General features: G+C 38.5%; 1 protein-coding gene across 1 annotated transcript; it reads right to left on the bottom strand.

Moving 5' to 3' along the window:
- Positions 1 to 8,335: 8,335 nt before the first annotated feature.
- LOC107604670 (transcription factor E2FA) lies at positions 8,336 to 13,614 on the bottom strand. The gene is made up of 14 exons (XM_016306308.3): positions 12,873 to 13,614; positions 11,803 to 11,977; positions 11,573 to 11,620; positions 11,369 to 11,454; positions 11,179 to 11,267; positions 11,007 to 11,061; positions 10,683 to 10,735; positions 10,542 to 10,592; positions 10,418 to 10,466; positions 10,215 to 10,280; positions 10,044 to 10,120; positions 9,631 to 9,841; positions 9,105 to 9,171; positions 8,336 to 9,000 (listed from the first exon to the last, which is right to left on the bottom strand). The coding sequence occupies exons 1-14, from the start codon at positions 13,080 to 13,082 to the stop codon at positions 8,876 to 8,878; spliced, it is 1,362 nt and encodes a 453-aa protein (XP_016161794.1). The 5' UTR covers positions 13,083 to 13,614; the 3' UTR covers positions 8,336 to 8,875.
- Positions 13,615 to 13,982: the final 368 nt, after the last annotated feature.

Below are 13,982 nucleotides of genomic sequence, written 5' to 3'. Positions count from 1 at the left end.
CAATTTCCAGAAAATTTTGGCAGCATTCTGGCAGTAAACTGGACGTTCCCAGATTAAAACAGCAGTAGAATAACAACTCATGAATTTCAAGCAGTAAGGCTCAGCCAATATGAATTCTTTAGCAATTAAAAACACAAAATCATAATGAATTCATAGGAAGTAAGAAAATGAGCCAATTCCAGCAAGAAAACATAAGGGAACAATTAAAACTAATCCAACCAGCAAGAAGCAGAGCAGCACTCAGCATAACAACAATCAATGGCCCATTCTACAGCACCGAAAACAATAAAATGAACAAAGGTGATGGGTCCAAGAAGCATTCTATTCAGTGAAGTCATTAACCATTACATTTGCAAGCAGCAGGAATTTTAGATAGTACTCATAACTGAATCAAACACTGAAGTTTAAATTGAAACAAGAGATGAGCATCAATTAGCAAGAGTAAAGTAGGCATAAACAACCAGGCAGCAGCATTAGTTAAGCCTAGAGAGATCCACTAACCACCCAGATAGCATAATCAACAGAACTCAAACCTAAATCCACTACAAAATCAATTAACTACCTAACCACCTATAATCTACTAACATGCATTTCTAACTAAATTAAGTTAAACAAAATTTAACTAGCAGTAAATGACTGAAACAGAACTTAATTAAAGAAAAATGTGAACCTGGGAAGATGAACAAGAAGAAAATGGAAAAACTGAATGGAAGGAGTGGTGGAACAAGGAGTTTCCGGCCTAGTGGCGGCAGTAGCGGCGGCCCGTGGCGGTGCAGAACTGGCGGTGGAAGCAGGACTGAAACAGAAATGGAAGAGTAGGTTATTCGGGGCAGAAGGGAGTGAGTCAGAGAGAGAGAGCGAGGAAAGAGAAGGGAAAGAGGGGGAATGAGAAGAAGAAGTAGCCGGCGGGAATGGAGAGGTCGTCGACGGTGGCTATGGAAGGTACTGGGGGGCTTTGGAGGGAGAAGAGAAATGGAACGTTGGAGAGGAAAGGGATGAACAGTGACGCGAATGACTAGGGCTCACGCGTCAAGGGTGTTACTGAATTCAAATCCCCAGCAACGCCACCAAAAATTGATGGGGAAAAATCGTCGGTAAAGATTTTCACAAAAATAATCACGTTGCAAGTATAATTCTAAACCGACAATTAAACCTCAATCAATGTTAAATTGTTTTCACAAATACAAACCCAATAAAATTAACCGAAGTATTTAAACCTTGGGTCGTCTCTTAAGGAATTACAGAGAAGTGTAGTTTATTATTGGTTATGAGATTGTATTTTTTTGGGTTTTGAATTTAGTAAGCAAGGAATGTAAATAACAAGAAAATAACTAACAATTAAGAAAAGTCCTAGCAAGGGTTGAGAATCGGAATTCCTATCCTCAATGTCATTGTCAATTATGATGGTAATTGCAAATTGCTCTCACTTAGTTAACCTCTAACAATTGAAGGTAAGTCAAGTGAGCAGTTCAACTTGAGTTCACAAGTCCTAATCAAAGACTAGAGTTAGTGAAGCTCAAGCCAACTAGCAACTTTCAATCGCCAACCAACAAAAGACTTTGACAATTCAAGAGTCTCCAAATTACTCAATCTAAGCTAAGAAAACCAAAAGTCTAATTTAAAATCCTCCCAAGCATTTCATCAAACACTTGGAAGGCACAAAGTGAAAACATAGGAAAGTAATGAGAGAATGTAAAATCTAAGACTAACCAAAGCAAAGAAATAACAATAACCAAACAATTGAATAGTAAGAAACATGAAGCACAAATTGCATTGATGAAAATTGAGAGTAACACATGACTCACAAACTAAATTAGCAAAATAAAGGAATCAATAGTAGAGTAGATAAGCTAAAGTGACAGAAAAATAAAAGTAGAAGAAACCTAAATTGAAACAAGGTAAAAAATCTGAAATTGAGAATAGCTAAACCTCAAAACCTAAAACCTAGAGAGAGGAGAGAGCCTCCCTCTCTAGAAAACTACATCTAAAACCTAACTAATGTGAATGAAAGTGTGAATGATTGATTTCCTCCCATTCTCCTCCACTCTGCAGCCTCTAATCTTCATTTTCGGGCTTGAAACTGGGCAAAAAATAGCCCAAAAATCACTCCAGCGATTTCTGATACGTGCAGCATGATGAGTATTTTGGTGAAAAATAAATTTCTCCCAAAACACACAAATCTAACCGGCAAGTGCACCGGGTCGCATCAAGTAATAAAAACTCACGGGAGTGAGGTCGATCCCATAGGGATTGATGGATCAAGCAACTTTAGTGGGTGATTAGTTTAGTCAAGCTAACATTGAGTGATTTGAGTGACAATTGAAGCCAACAGAATGTAGATGACAAGGAAAATTAAAGTGCAGAAAGTAAATTGCATTGAAACTTAAAGAGCAAGAAATGTAAATTGCAAGAATCTTAAATTGCAAGAAATGTAAATTGCATGAAGTTAAAAGGGAGTGGGTGCTGGAAATTAAAAGAAAGCAGTAGATCAAGTAATTGGAAAGTTAAATTGCAAGAAGAATAAAGGAAATTAGGTACTGGGATTCATGAAATCAAACACGGAAGTGTAAATGACAATCAAACAGAGAAGTAAAAGATGCAGCAGGTTCAACAGATTTGGAAAATCACTTTAAAATCAAAACAGAGAGCAACTTGGCTCAATTGCAAAATCTAAATGAGAGGTTGAAGATCTCAGGGGTTGGATGAGACTAGAGACCAAGTCTAGATCTCAATTCCTTCCTTGATCCAACAGAGAATAATTGCAGAAGAAAATAGAGAAGAAAGCAGTAAAGAGAGTTTTGATTCAAATCACAATTCACTGAAATTATGCTGACAAGTAAACAGAGAGAATTCTCAAGGTGAGATTGAAACAGAATTTCTTCAATTCTCAACCCAAGATTCAAAACAAAGAAAATTAAAGAGAGAGCTCTTGAATCCTCGTGCTCCCTTCTGGAGCCAGCCCCCTTACAAATATGAAAATGATGCCTTATATAGGCTTTACAAAATGGAAATGAAAATGAAATTAAAAACAAATTACAATTAAATGAAATTCCTATTTTATCTATTTCTTGTGCTTTTGAGTGATGATCATGGGCCTTTGCTCTTGGTGGAATTGGGTTGAAAGAGGCCTTGGTTGATTGCTCTTGGAGTTTGAAGAGGAACCGAATTGAACCGGGTTGAGTTTGCAAAAGTTGGACCTAAAGTTTGAGCCAAAGTTAGGGGTCTAACTTTGGCTCCAACTTTTCACATCAGCAAACACAATCTGCTGGTATGGACGTTGGCAATGCCTTATGCACATTTATGGCGCCAACTTTGTCCTCTTGTCATGTTGCCAATTTTATGCCCAATATAGACTATCATATATGGTTGGAAAGCTCTGAATGTCAGCTTTCTAACCCACTTGGAATCACTTCAATTGGACATCTACAACTCAAGTTATGATCATTTGAAGAGGGCATGGTCGCTGGCTTTGGTGTGCAGCGTTTGAGGTAACGTTAGCCCTCAAACGTTGGCGAAAACGCCAGTTTTGGAGGCTCAAATGTAATGTCCACCCCATACTATTATACATTGTTGGAAAGCCCTGGATGTCTACTTTCCAATGCCGTTGGGAGCACATTATTTGGAGCTCTACAGCTCGAGTTATACTCCTTTAAAGGTGCAGAGGTCAGTTGGCCTCACTGCAGGTTGCCACCATGTTCGTTTATGCACATTGCGGGGCAGTTTTCTCCCTCAATTTTAGTGTCCACCATGCAGTGCCATATATGCTTGGAAAGCTCTTGATTCCTACTTTCCAATGCTTCTTGAATCACCTCATTTGGAGCTCTGTAGCTCAAGTTATTCTTGTTGGAAGTATACCCCTTGTATGCCTTGTGGTGTGTGGCGCCAACGTTAGCCTCTAAGTTAGGGGGCTAACGTTGGCGCAAACGTTGGCCCTTCTCCCTTATGTAATTCATGTGCCAACGTTAGCCTCCAAGTTAGGGGGCTAACGTTGGCGCAAACGTTGGTGCCCAGGGGAGAAACTCTCAAGTTCCAACGTTAGCCTCCAAGTTAGGGGGCTAACGTTGGAGCTAACGTTGGCCTCTTCCTTGAATGTTCATGTGCCAACGTTAGCCTCCAAGTTAGGGGGCTAACGTTGGCTCAAACGTGGGGAGCCCAGGGAGTAATCTTCATGCCTAACGTTAGCCTCCAAGTTAGGGGGCTAACGTTGGGGCTAACTTCATGCTTTCCTGGTTCAATTTTCACTTATTCCATTGTCCTCTCTTCACTCCTAGCCATTCCTATTTGCTTCAGCCTTTCTCCAAGCTTTCTTCACCTATCATTAATCAACCAAACTCATCAAAGCTATGCTCAAAATCATGAGATATTCATTCTTTCACAATATGCAACAAATATAGCATAAAACCTCATGAAATGGCATGAATTCATATATGGTTGGTTCAATCAAGGGAAACATGAAAATCTACTCAATTGGCTTGCTTATGGCTCAAGAAAGTGCATAATTCAATTAAAAACAAAAGAAAAAGGCTAGTTAAAATAGGCTAAGATGACTTGTCATCACAGCACGTGAGGCTCCGTCATACGTACGCGTCGCTGGACAAAAATTTGGTCACGCGTACTCGTCGCCCACGCGTACGCGTCGCTGCTAGCTTCTCAAAACTCCAAATTCTTGTGTTCCTTCCACTTTTGCATGCTTTCTTTCCATCCTTTAAGCCATTCCTGCCCTATAAACCTTAAAAACACTCAGCAAACCTATCACGGCATCGAATGGTAATAAGGAGGGGATTAAAATTAGCAAATTTAAGGCCAAAGAAGCATGTTTTCAATCATAGTACAAAATTAGGAAGGAAAAATGTAAAACATGCGAATTATATGAATAAGTGTGAGAATAATGGATAAAATCTACTAAATTAAGCACAAGATAAACCCTAAAAATGGGGTTTATCAGGCATTCCGGCTTGCTATCTGCTCTTGTGAAAAGGTGGAAGCCGGAGACTAATTCCTTCGTATTGCTAGCCGGTGAGGTTACAGTGACACTAGAGGACATGTTACACATATTCATCCTATCAATTGATGGAGAGGTTGTGGCCGGTTGGATCGATAGCAATCAGGACTTCTTGTTCAACCATAGTATGGCGATTTTTGGCAGCAAACCCGTCATGAGTAGTTCATCTAAAAGTTACATAAAGCTGTCATGGGTTCGCCATATCAGAGACACACAGCCTTTAGACACTTGGGATTCTGTTCAGCTATATGTTAGGTGTCACATCTTATGTCTGCTGGGAACTACCCTCTTCACAGATAAGTCGACGTCGTGTGCCCACGCGAGGTATCTACCACTACTCCAAAATTTTGAGCAGATCGGCACTTACAGTTGGGGTTCAGCAACTCTCGCACATCTTTATAGGTCACTGTGCCGTGCATTACGGTACGATTGCAAGGAGATGGACGGCCCACTTGATTTGTTGTTTGTTTGGGAGTTGGAGCAAATTCCCTTTCTTGCGCCAATTCCGAGACATCAGCTTGCACCCGCTAAGATATCGGTTGCACGCAGGTAACGCCGTAATAGTAGATAGTTTATTGTAGTTTGTCTTGTGTTTTATTTATGTTTTACTGGCAAGACGGAATTTAAACTCTGTGATAACGTTGTGTATTGCAGGTGGAGTAATCGTCCACGATACAATGCGTGGACATCGAGGAAAGCGGCGTCTGTTAGGCACGACATAGACTACATGAAAGAGGTCAGTCTTAAGTTATTAAGAATAATTAACGGTATTGATAATCTATCTTAGCCCATGCAACGTTTTGCAGTTTATGTTTCGGCCATATCTCGGCATCATCATCCCGGCTGAGTTACACCACCACCTTGATGTGTGTGACACGGTAGGGCCGTTGGTTTTGTTCGAGTGTGTTGAATGGCATCCGGTTGACCGAGTGATCCGCTAATACGGGTATGCACAATCCGCCCCTCTGCCGGCACAGAACATCCCTCTTGACCAGCATTGTTACACTCTTCGAGGAGTATAGTGCCATGATTGGAGTACGATACTCGAAGATCTGATTCAGCAATGGGGGAACTGCCGCAACAGTCGGTTTTATCTCCGAATCTCCCAGTCCGAGTCCAACTTGGAGTGATCCTGTGAGATCATTCCCATGGAATACGTGTGCCTTCCATTGTATCTCTGAATCTCCCAGCAAGCTTTCTTCTGTATCGAGCTGGCTCGGATAAGCCAATCGCAACCACGTCCATAAGTCTTGCATTCATAGAACATTTGTGGCTCGGATTCGTGAACAACGTAATCGACTCCTCTGGAGATAGTGTAACTCCAAATTGCCACAATGACTGATTTTTTAGAACCATACTCCATTCCGATCCGAAACTCTACATCATCAGGGTCAGCAACTCCTATAACAATAATAAGTTGTCACTCATTGATCCGTCATTACAAAATTAAGGAAACATATTACCCATAGCTCACGTACCTATGTTCGCATATTCTGGAAACTTTGGTGCATGCATGGCATCAAGATCCAAGCTACGCATAAAAGGTGAAACGTCCATCGGTTGACTAACTGCGGGTGGAACCACTGAAGTTTCCGCGACTGCCTCACCTCCCCATTGTCATCCTCGTCCTCGTCACCGGCTTCATAAGTTGCTTCGAACTCCTCGTCGCTATCATTGTTCATTCCTTTGTATGCTTCAGTTCTGTCATCTTGCACGTCTGGGTCATTTTGAACTTCATCCACTGTTATATGTTTAAACTCAACATACAACTCAATCCTTGGATGTTGCACCTGAGTTTGCTGGTGAATATGAAACATTTGCTGAATACTTGTTTCGTCAACGATTGGCATAACCTCAAACTGTACCAATCCGCCAAATACCACAACTAGACTCCAATAGAGAATGTTGCTCACCCTCTTTAAAATATCACTCTTTATGCTCTGACAGAGCCCGTACTGTAGTTCCGCAAAAACGTTACAATGCACCGAACCACAAACGAATATGTACTCTCATAAGCAAAGCTCACACCCTCATATGTATTACATATAACCTCACCATTGTGGTAAACCACTATATTTGCAGTGCCCTCCATGACACAGCAAAGAAAAACACCTTGTAGAGGGCTGACCTCCTCTCTTGTAATGCAGTAAAATAGTAACGAGCTCTGATTTTTATAGACTGAGGGCTCACCTTGCAAATTTCGTGTTGCAAAATGATCCGATCAACATCTGCCACATGTCAATCACGCAAGGTGCATGTTGCATAGATTAATGCCACGTGTTAATCACGCATGTTGCGTGCTGAGTCAGCACGTTACTTACGTGCTGTTCTGCAATCTCTACAACGTCCACCCACCTGTAAATACACCAATAAGCTCCATTTTCGGGGATTACTCAACTATTTTTTCCATATTAAAATTCATTAGCCTTTTTATTAATGTGTATATCCTTTTTTCAATTTTTATAAGTAAAAAAAAAATAAAAAATTACAAATATTTTTCAATTTTTACATAATAAATTTAGCTAATGTATATAAAAAAATAACAAAAAAAAAAAAAAAAGAATAAATAGTCTTTAACTATTATCTCAAAAGACAATAAGATCCCAACAAAAAAATCAGTCACTCTTAGTTGACATTTAACAGATTAATTGATTAACATGTCACACAAGCATACTCCGTTAACTCACAAGAGAAATCATTGATAAAGGAAAAATTAATCAATATCACAGAATTAAAAATCAAGGTTTAGAAAAAATTATTGAAGGCCAGAAAAAAGTATTCACGCTACCAATGCATATCATAAGCTCAAGCTCAATTTAGTAAGTTAACAAATTGATTAAGTCGTACCCCGACAAGAGAATACATTGTACCATAAAATCATAGCATTTGGCGGCATCATTTAGCCTTATTTAGAAGGTATGTTTGGCTGGGCATATACACGGGTTAAACTCAATATTTTTGGATAAAGTTGACCCCCTACTTTTAGTTTTTATCCTCCAATTGAAAATTACCTTACAAATTTACAATGAAATTTCTCATCCAGTTATAATGCCCTAAAAAGAAAGGTAAAATAGTAGATATAATAAATTGTAAGAGCTACATTAAGTCATCAACAATCACCAGCACGTACCTTTCAATCAAAATCAGGACCGCAGATTGAAACTTAATCTTCTTCGCTTAAATCTATTTGAACCTAAAGAATGAATAACTGTTTCATCTCATCCTCAGTTGATTAATTAAAATTTAAAACTTCCCTGTGGATGCATCCTTGCACATCAACATATCAAAAATGATTCAATCCATTTAGAAATTAGAGAAGGATGAAAAGAGAACTGCAAGAACAGCCGGTGAAACTACATTATTCACCAAAATGTTTGTTTACAAAGAACATAAACGGAATGTTTAAGAACTAGGTGATCCTCTACCCTAATTATCAGTACATGGAGCTTGTTTGCAATATCAGCATCTACATATCTGCTCAGATCTTCAACACCGGGGACCCATGATGCCAAAAATTTCAAAAACGGATAACATAAAAGATGAGATAACGGAAATTAATTCTACCTCGTTCAGTTTATTAGTTTCATATGGTAGAAACATTTTGATAATAACTGAAGCAACAGCTCTAGCTCCCAATCGAAATCATACTCCAACAGGGTGCACCTACTCTAATTAGTTTACTCATAGCATGTGGTTAGTGATGTAAATACACTGAGAAAACAAACCCTGCTCAACATTCAATAGCCACTGAAAGTAGCCCAAACATTTACAAGGATATAATTAACTATAATGAAGCCGTTTCCCCCCAATTTGCAATGGCTGCCGTCTAACCATACCTTTCAATCAAGCACTATTAATTAAGCAAATCCATGATCACCTATGCGGGATGCTGGCTACTGCTGATGGTGCTTCGGCAAACCCAGATGATGGAGTCTGTGGCCTCGAGATGAGTACAAAGTCAGAATTAAGCATGTCCACACCATCCCAATCTACACTAGCTGTTTTATTGGAGTTAAGGAATTAAATTTACTATGCTACTTCGATGAAAGGCAGAGGAAGACAAACAAAAGAAAAGACATGAAAAGTTTGAAAAGATGGATACAATCTGTTTTCCACATGTCTGTTATGCTAGCTTCAACATCTGATAGAAGCCAGTAATCTGCATCGGTCTGCAACCAATGATATGATGTTAGTGTCACTTTTCTGCTTATCTAAACATTAGATGCAGTTAAAAGACTCTGAAAAGTTGTATACTCTTAAGATTATTGATCACTGCAACAGGAAATATTTAACGTAGGTTTGTTTAGAAGGGGATTCTCACATAAGATGAGTTAGGGTAATAAGAGTGAGACTGAGTTTTAAGTTCAGGGTTAGATCTGTATTTGACAGCAAGTCTTAACGCGAACACTTCCACAAGTCAAAGCTGTTAGAAAATATTATGATTTTCCCTTCCCTGGGAGTATTGTTAGTTAGTACTCAGCATGGTACTGGTTAGATCTATAATTATGTCAGTTACTACCTTGAGGATTGAGTACAAATGGGACTGAAATGTCATTAGAAATACATGCAACTGTTGCACACTAGACATAAGTTTTTACAATGCATGATTAAAAAACTTGTATACTTACATCAGCGGCTGAAGGAACAATTTTCATCATGCCTCCAGCAAATTCTTGTACAGTGTTCAGATCAGAGCAGGTATTAGATGAGAGTTGAGCTGGAGGTTCAGGGGCTTTATCATTGCATTCAACAGGAAGCAGTTCTGCTGCTTGATGTTCGTTGGACCCTGAACTTGAAGCAAGTGGAAAGCTCATCTCTTCGAATTTCTCCTCAAATTGACTGCAAAACAGATCAGAAATTCCAATGACTTAATGTCGGAAAATGCATTATCAATTAATCATATATATTAAACAGAAAACAGATTAATTATCAGAATATTCCGTATCAGATGGGAAATATGAACCATCTTGTAATTTCTAAAAGAGCAGCATAAGGGAAAAAGAGGAGCAAGATTAAATAATACTGTCCAAGGAAATAATACCTGATAAGGAAGACATCAATGGGACCCATTGTGCTTCTAAGAATGACCCTATATCTCCTCTGTGGGTAGTCAACAGCCTAATGGATATAAAAGCAACGATTCTCCGTCATGCAATAGAAACGCCAATTAAAATAATCATGAACCTTACATCAATATATGTCCTAAACTTACTTCCTCAGGTTCAGGGACTTCCAGTGTGGTTCCATGTGGAGCTTTAATTGCTATGAGAGTTTCATTCTGCTTGCAGATATGCACAGAGGAGTTGTAACAAAAAATTGTTTTAATAATACACAGAATGAAATGGAGAATACAGCCTGATCATAGTAACAAATTAACACTAAATAAGGTAGTTATTTAATGCATGGAAAACATACCTGGAATTCAGGTAAGGACTTGATATCATCTTCAGTCACGAAAAGCATCCTATAGTTATTGAAAATTAGTAAAAATCTAGGATAAGTGACAAAGATTGTCTTTAACCTTATGCAGAAAGCTTACTTCTTATTGTTTTCATCTTCACTTAAAATCCTCAGCCTTTCTTGCATTTCCCTGCCAACGGTTAAGAAAACAGTTTAGGAACAGTTTTATAATAGAACCTTCGATTTATCCAAAAGCAAAAAAGAACAATAACCATATAACCTTATTTGATCATCTAATTGGTGCTCCTCCAAGGAAAGTTTCTCAACATCTTCCTGCAAGACAAAGCCACAAGACTTGGAATAACTTAAATATTCTCTAACACGCTATTATATCATTCCAATCATATTCAATAATTCCACACTATAATCATGGCAAATGTAGCGTTTGACATACATAAGTTTGGATCATGTAATTTTGAATCCTGTGTTAGTGTCTATTATAGATGGAAACAATGATCCTTGTCAAAAAGGTCATGCAATGATTGTTCAACTACAATTGTTCCATGTGTGTACCATAAAGGAAAACTACACCCACATCACATACCTTCAGCATAGAGACATCATCATCTATCCCACCAGATGTAGAACAATCAATCCCCCTACATTAGTTATTCCACAAAAATTGAAGAATTGTGATCTAATCATTTATACTCAATAAAGGTAAAGACAAGTTACATATAATATATACAAAATTCAAAATGTAGCACATATATTACTTCCAATGTATTCTGTTCTTGATCTTCTTCTCTATAAGACCAATTCCTTCCAGAACGTTAGTTATGTCATATATCCTTCTCTTTTGCACCTATAGAAAGAAAAACAAAATAAAAGGGAAAATTTTAAATTCACTTATGATAGATGTTAGAATATATGTCAGGTATTTCGTCATAACTTTTAAACAAACACCTCCAAAGTTTCTGCTGCTTTATTTAGGTCAAGATTGCCACCCTCTGCATGCTTGAGCAAATTGACAAATTTTTTTGTCAAGAGACCTGTGAAGTTGTGGTACAATCTTGTAATTACTCTCTTATGCAAAGAATTCCAGTAGCTATATCAGGCAATAAAGAGAGATGTAAAGAGCTTGTTGATTATGATTGCTTTGAAAATTACCTAAGGAACTGTCATAGCGGCAGCTGCTAGGAGTAAGAGATGGGGATCCTGCATGCCAACAGAAACTTTGTAATTAAACTCAATGTATAATGAACAAAAGTACTACGAGGAAGAAGCTTATCAGAATTTGGACATAAGTTTGCACCTAAGCACTGGAAACTTCACAAATGGAATGAAGAACTTGGCAACAATATAACATGAAAACAACTAAACAACGGAAGCTTTCTCACCAGCCTCTAAGATGGGTGCTTGTGGAACGGATCTACCTTCCTTAGAAGCCCTTGACTTATTATATGTTCTCCCTCCTTTTGTAGATCCAGGGGTTTGGAGAGGACTATTAACTGTATTAGCATATCCAGGACTATTACTTTGCTCCTGTACTCCTCCACTCTTGCGCTTCATGTACTAGTAATACCGGCAGGTTCCAGAAATGATATGAGAGCAATGCAGAGAAGGAACAATCAATGATATACACAAAGTCACATGCAGTCATGACAACGGAAAATAATTTAACAATCAAACAAGGGCAACAAACCTATAGTTCTGTACTTTATGAAGTACAAATAACACCATAATAACACTAGCAACACATCATATCCACAGAAAATAAAGGGGAAACTAGTCAAATATATGCAAGAGCAATTCATCATCCAATACTAAACCATAAAGAAAAAGTCCATGAGCACTGTCAAGTGCCAAGCAATTATCAGAAAAAAAAAATGAAGAATGTCACAAAAAACTCGAAAGAACTGCACAAGCAAAACCTTATCAGTTAAATAGAGCAAACTTTTATGGTTGTAAAAACACGAATGCACAATCCCTTGGTCTGCCTCTGCCCAAGCAAAGACCTAGTAGTAACCTATTACCTCGAAAAGGTAATAGTAAATGAAGATGCTAAATTCATTCTCTATCAACAAACTTCCTCCTCCCCACAAAACTACTGCACAGAATGAACTAAGCTATGGTACAAAGACCAACGTTGACTTCAAGGAAATAGAGAATGCGACAACTGAGACTGGCACTGAGACCCTAACATTGACTACTTCGAGTTCGGGTCCCCAGATTAAGAAATAATTTCGACTATTTTCCGTACAAAAATGAAAAAGTGAGATTCCACTCAGGTGAGAACAAATCAAAACCATATGCACGTTAACCACTCCGATTCAACTAAAAATAGAGGGGAAATTAAGCAATCACAGATAAATTAAAATAATAATTAAAAAATCAGAAACCCCAATTATCAAACAAACCAAAACTGAATTGCAGACCCCCAAAACAAAAGAGATTGAAGAATACGCACTGGAGAACGAACAACGACGGCTTCCTGTTCTTGATCGGAGGCTTTCCGACAGTGGGGACCGGAGAAGCTGCGGTAGTCGTCCAGCGGAGCAAACGGCGGCTTGGTCGAAGCGAAGGCGAGGTGACGCTTCGGCGGCGGCCGGTTCGGGATGCCGGAAGCTTCCGTCGGCGGCGACTCATGGAGTTTAGAAGCTCCGGCGGCGGCGGACATGGTGCTGAAACGGAGATGATCGCAACTCCAGCAACCACAAATTAAGTTCAGAATTGTGCAGCGAAATCGAAAGGGTTAGAACTTAGATGAATCAGGTGAAAGATCACCAAGGATTAGGGTTTCGAGAGTGGGGGAATGGGGGTTGCAGGGTTTTTACAGAGAGAAAAGAGATGGGAGGTTTTAGAGAGAGAAAGTGAAGAAATGTGCGTTTGGAGAAAACGAGGGAAGGAGGGAATTTTGTTTCGGATAGATGTGGAGGGAACCCAAGCCCAACTCTCCGTTCGCAAATAAAAGAACTTGTTAATTATGATTTTGCCATTTTATTATGGCGTTATTGCACCGCCACCCACAGCTCCTTTTCCACTTTTTATGCTTCCTTCCTCTCATTTTTTCAATAATCAAAACCTTAACCAATCGTGTCACGTTTACGTTGTCAAGTTGTTCCATATTGATGATAATAATTGTCCCTACTCGAGTATACAATAATGATCCTCCTGGTATTTTTTTTATCTTTTTTGTAATTTGATGTAATATCAAAATCAAAACACTCAGCAAGCTTTAACGTATTTGGTGCGCTATATTATTTTGAATCATGAATCATGAATTTGTATTACAGAGAAACAGTTCTAAAGAAAAAGTGTTTCAACCGCCAAATTATTATGCAATTGACAGGGACACTGTTAGCATAGATAAACAAAGCAAGGCAGGGCATTTTAAAAATGTACTGCCATTCATGAACAAAAAGTAGACTATCGATTCGTTACTCCCACATTATCGTCAATTATTTTAAAAATATTTATAAAAAGAATTTTGTTTTTTTGTTTTGAAAATATTTATAATTAGACATTTATCTTTCTGTTTATGCTTTTTACACATTTTTCTTTTTCTTTTTTAATCACA

The sequence above is a fragment of the Arachis ipaensis genome, chromosome B6 (assembly GCF_059453495.1).
Source record: "Arachis ipaensis isolate K30076 ecotype BB chromosome B6, ASM5945349v1, whole genome shotgun sequence".
NCBI classification, from domain to species: Eukaryota; Viridiplantae; Streptophyta; class Magnoliopsida; order Fabales; family Fabaceae; genus Arachis; species Arachis ipaensis.
The sequence above is the reverse complement of the archived record's forward strand: the minus strand, read 5'-3'. Positions and strand labels throughout refer to the sequence as shown.

Excerpts from the sequence above, each read along its gene's own strand:
- LOC107604670 (XM_016306308.3), bottom strand. The coding sequence starts at position 13,082 with ATGTCCGCCGCCGCCGGAGCTTCTAAACTCCATGAGTCGCCGCCGACG. Across the intron at positions 11,978-12,872 it reads CCGTCGTTGTTCGTTCTCCA|TACATGAAGCGCAAGAGTGG; the intron begins GTGCGTATTCTT and ends CGGTATTACTAG. Across the intron at positions 10,593-10,682 it reads CAATTAGATGATCAAATAAG|GGAAATGCAAGAAAGGCTGA; the intron begins GTTATATGGTTA and ends AACCGTTGGCAG.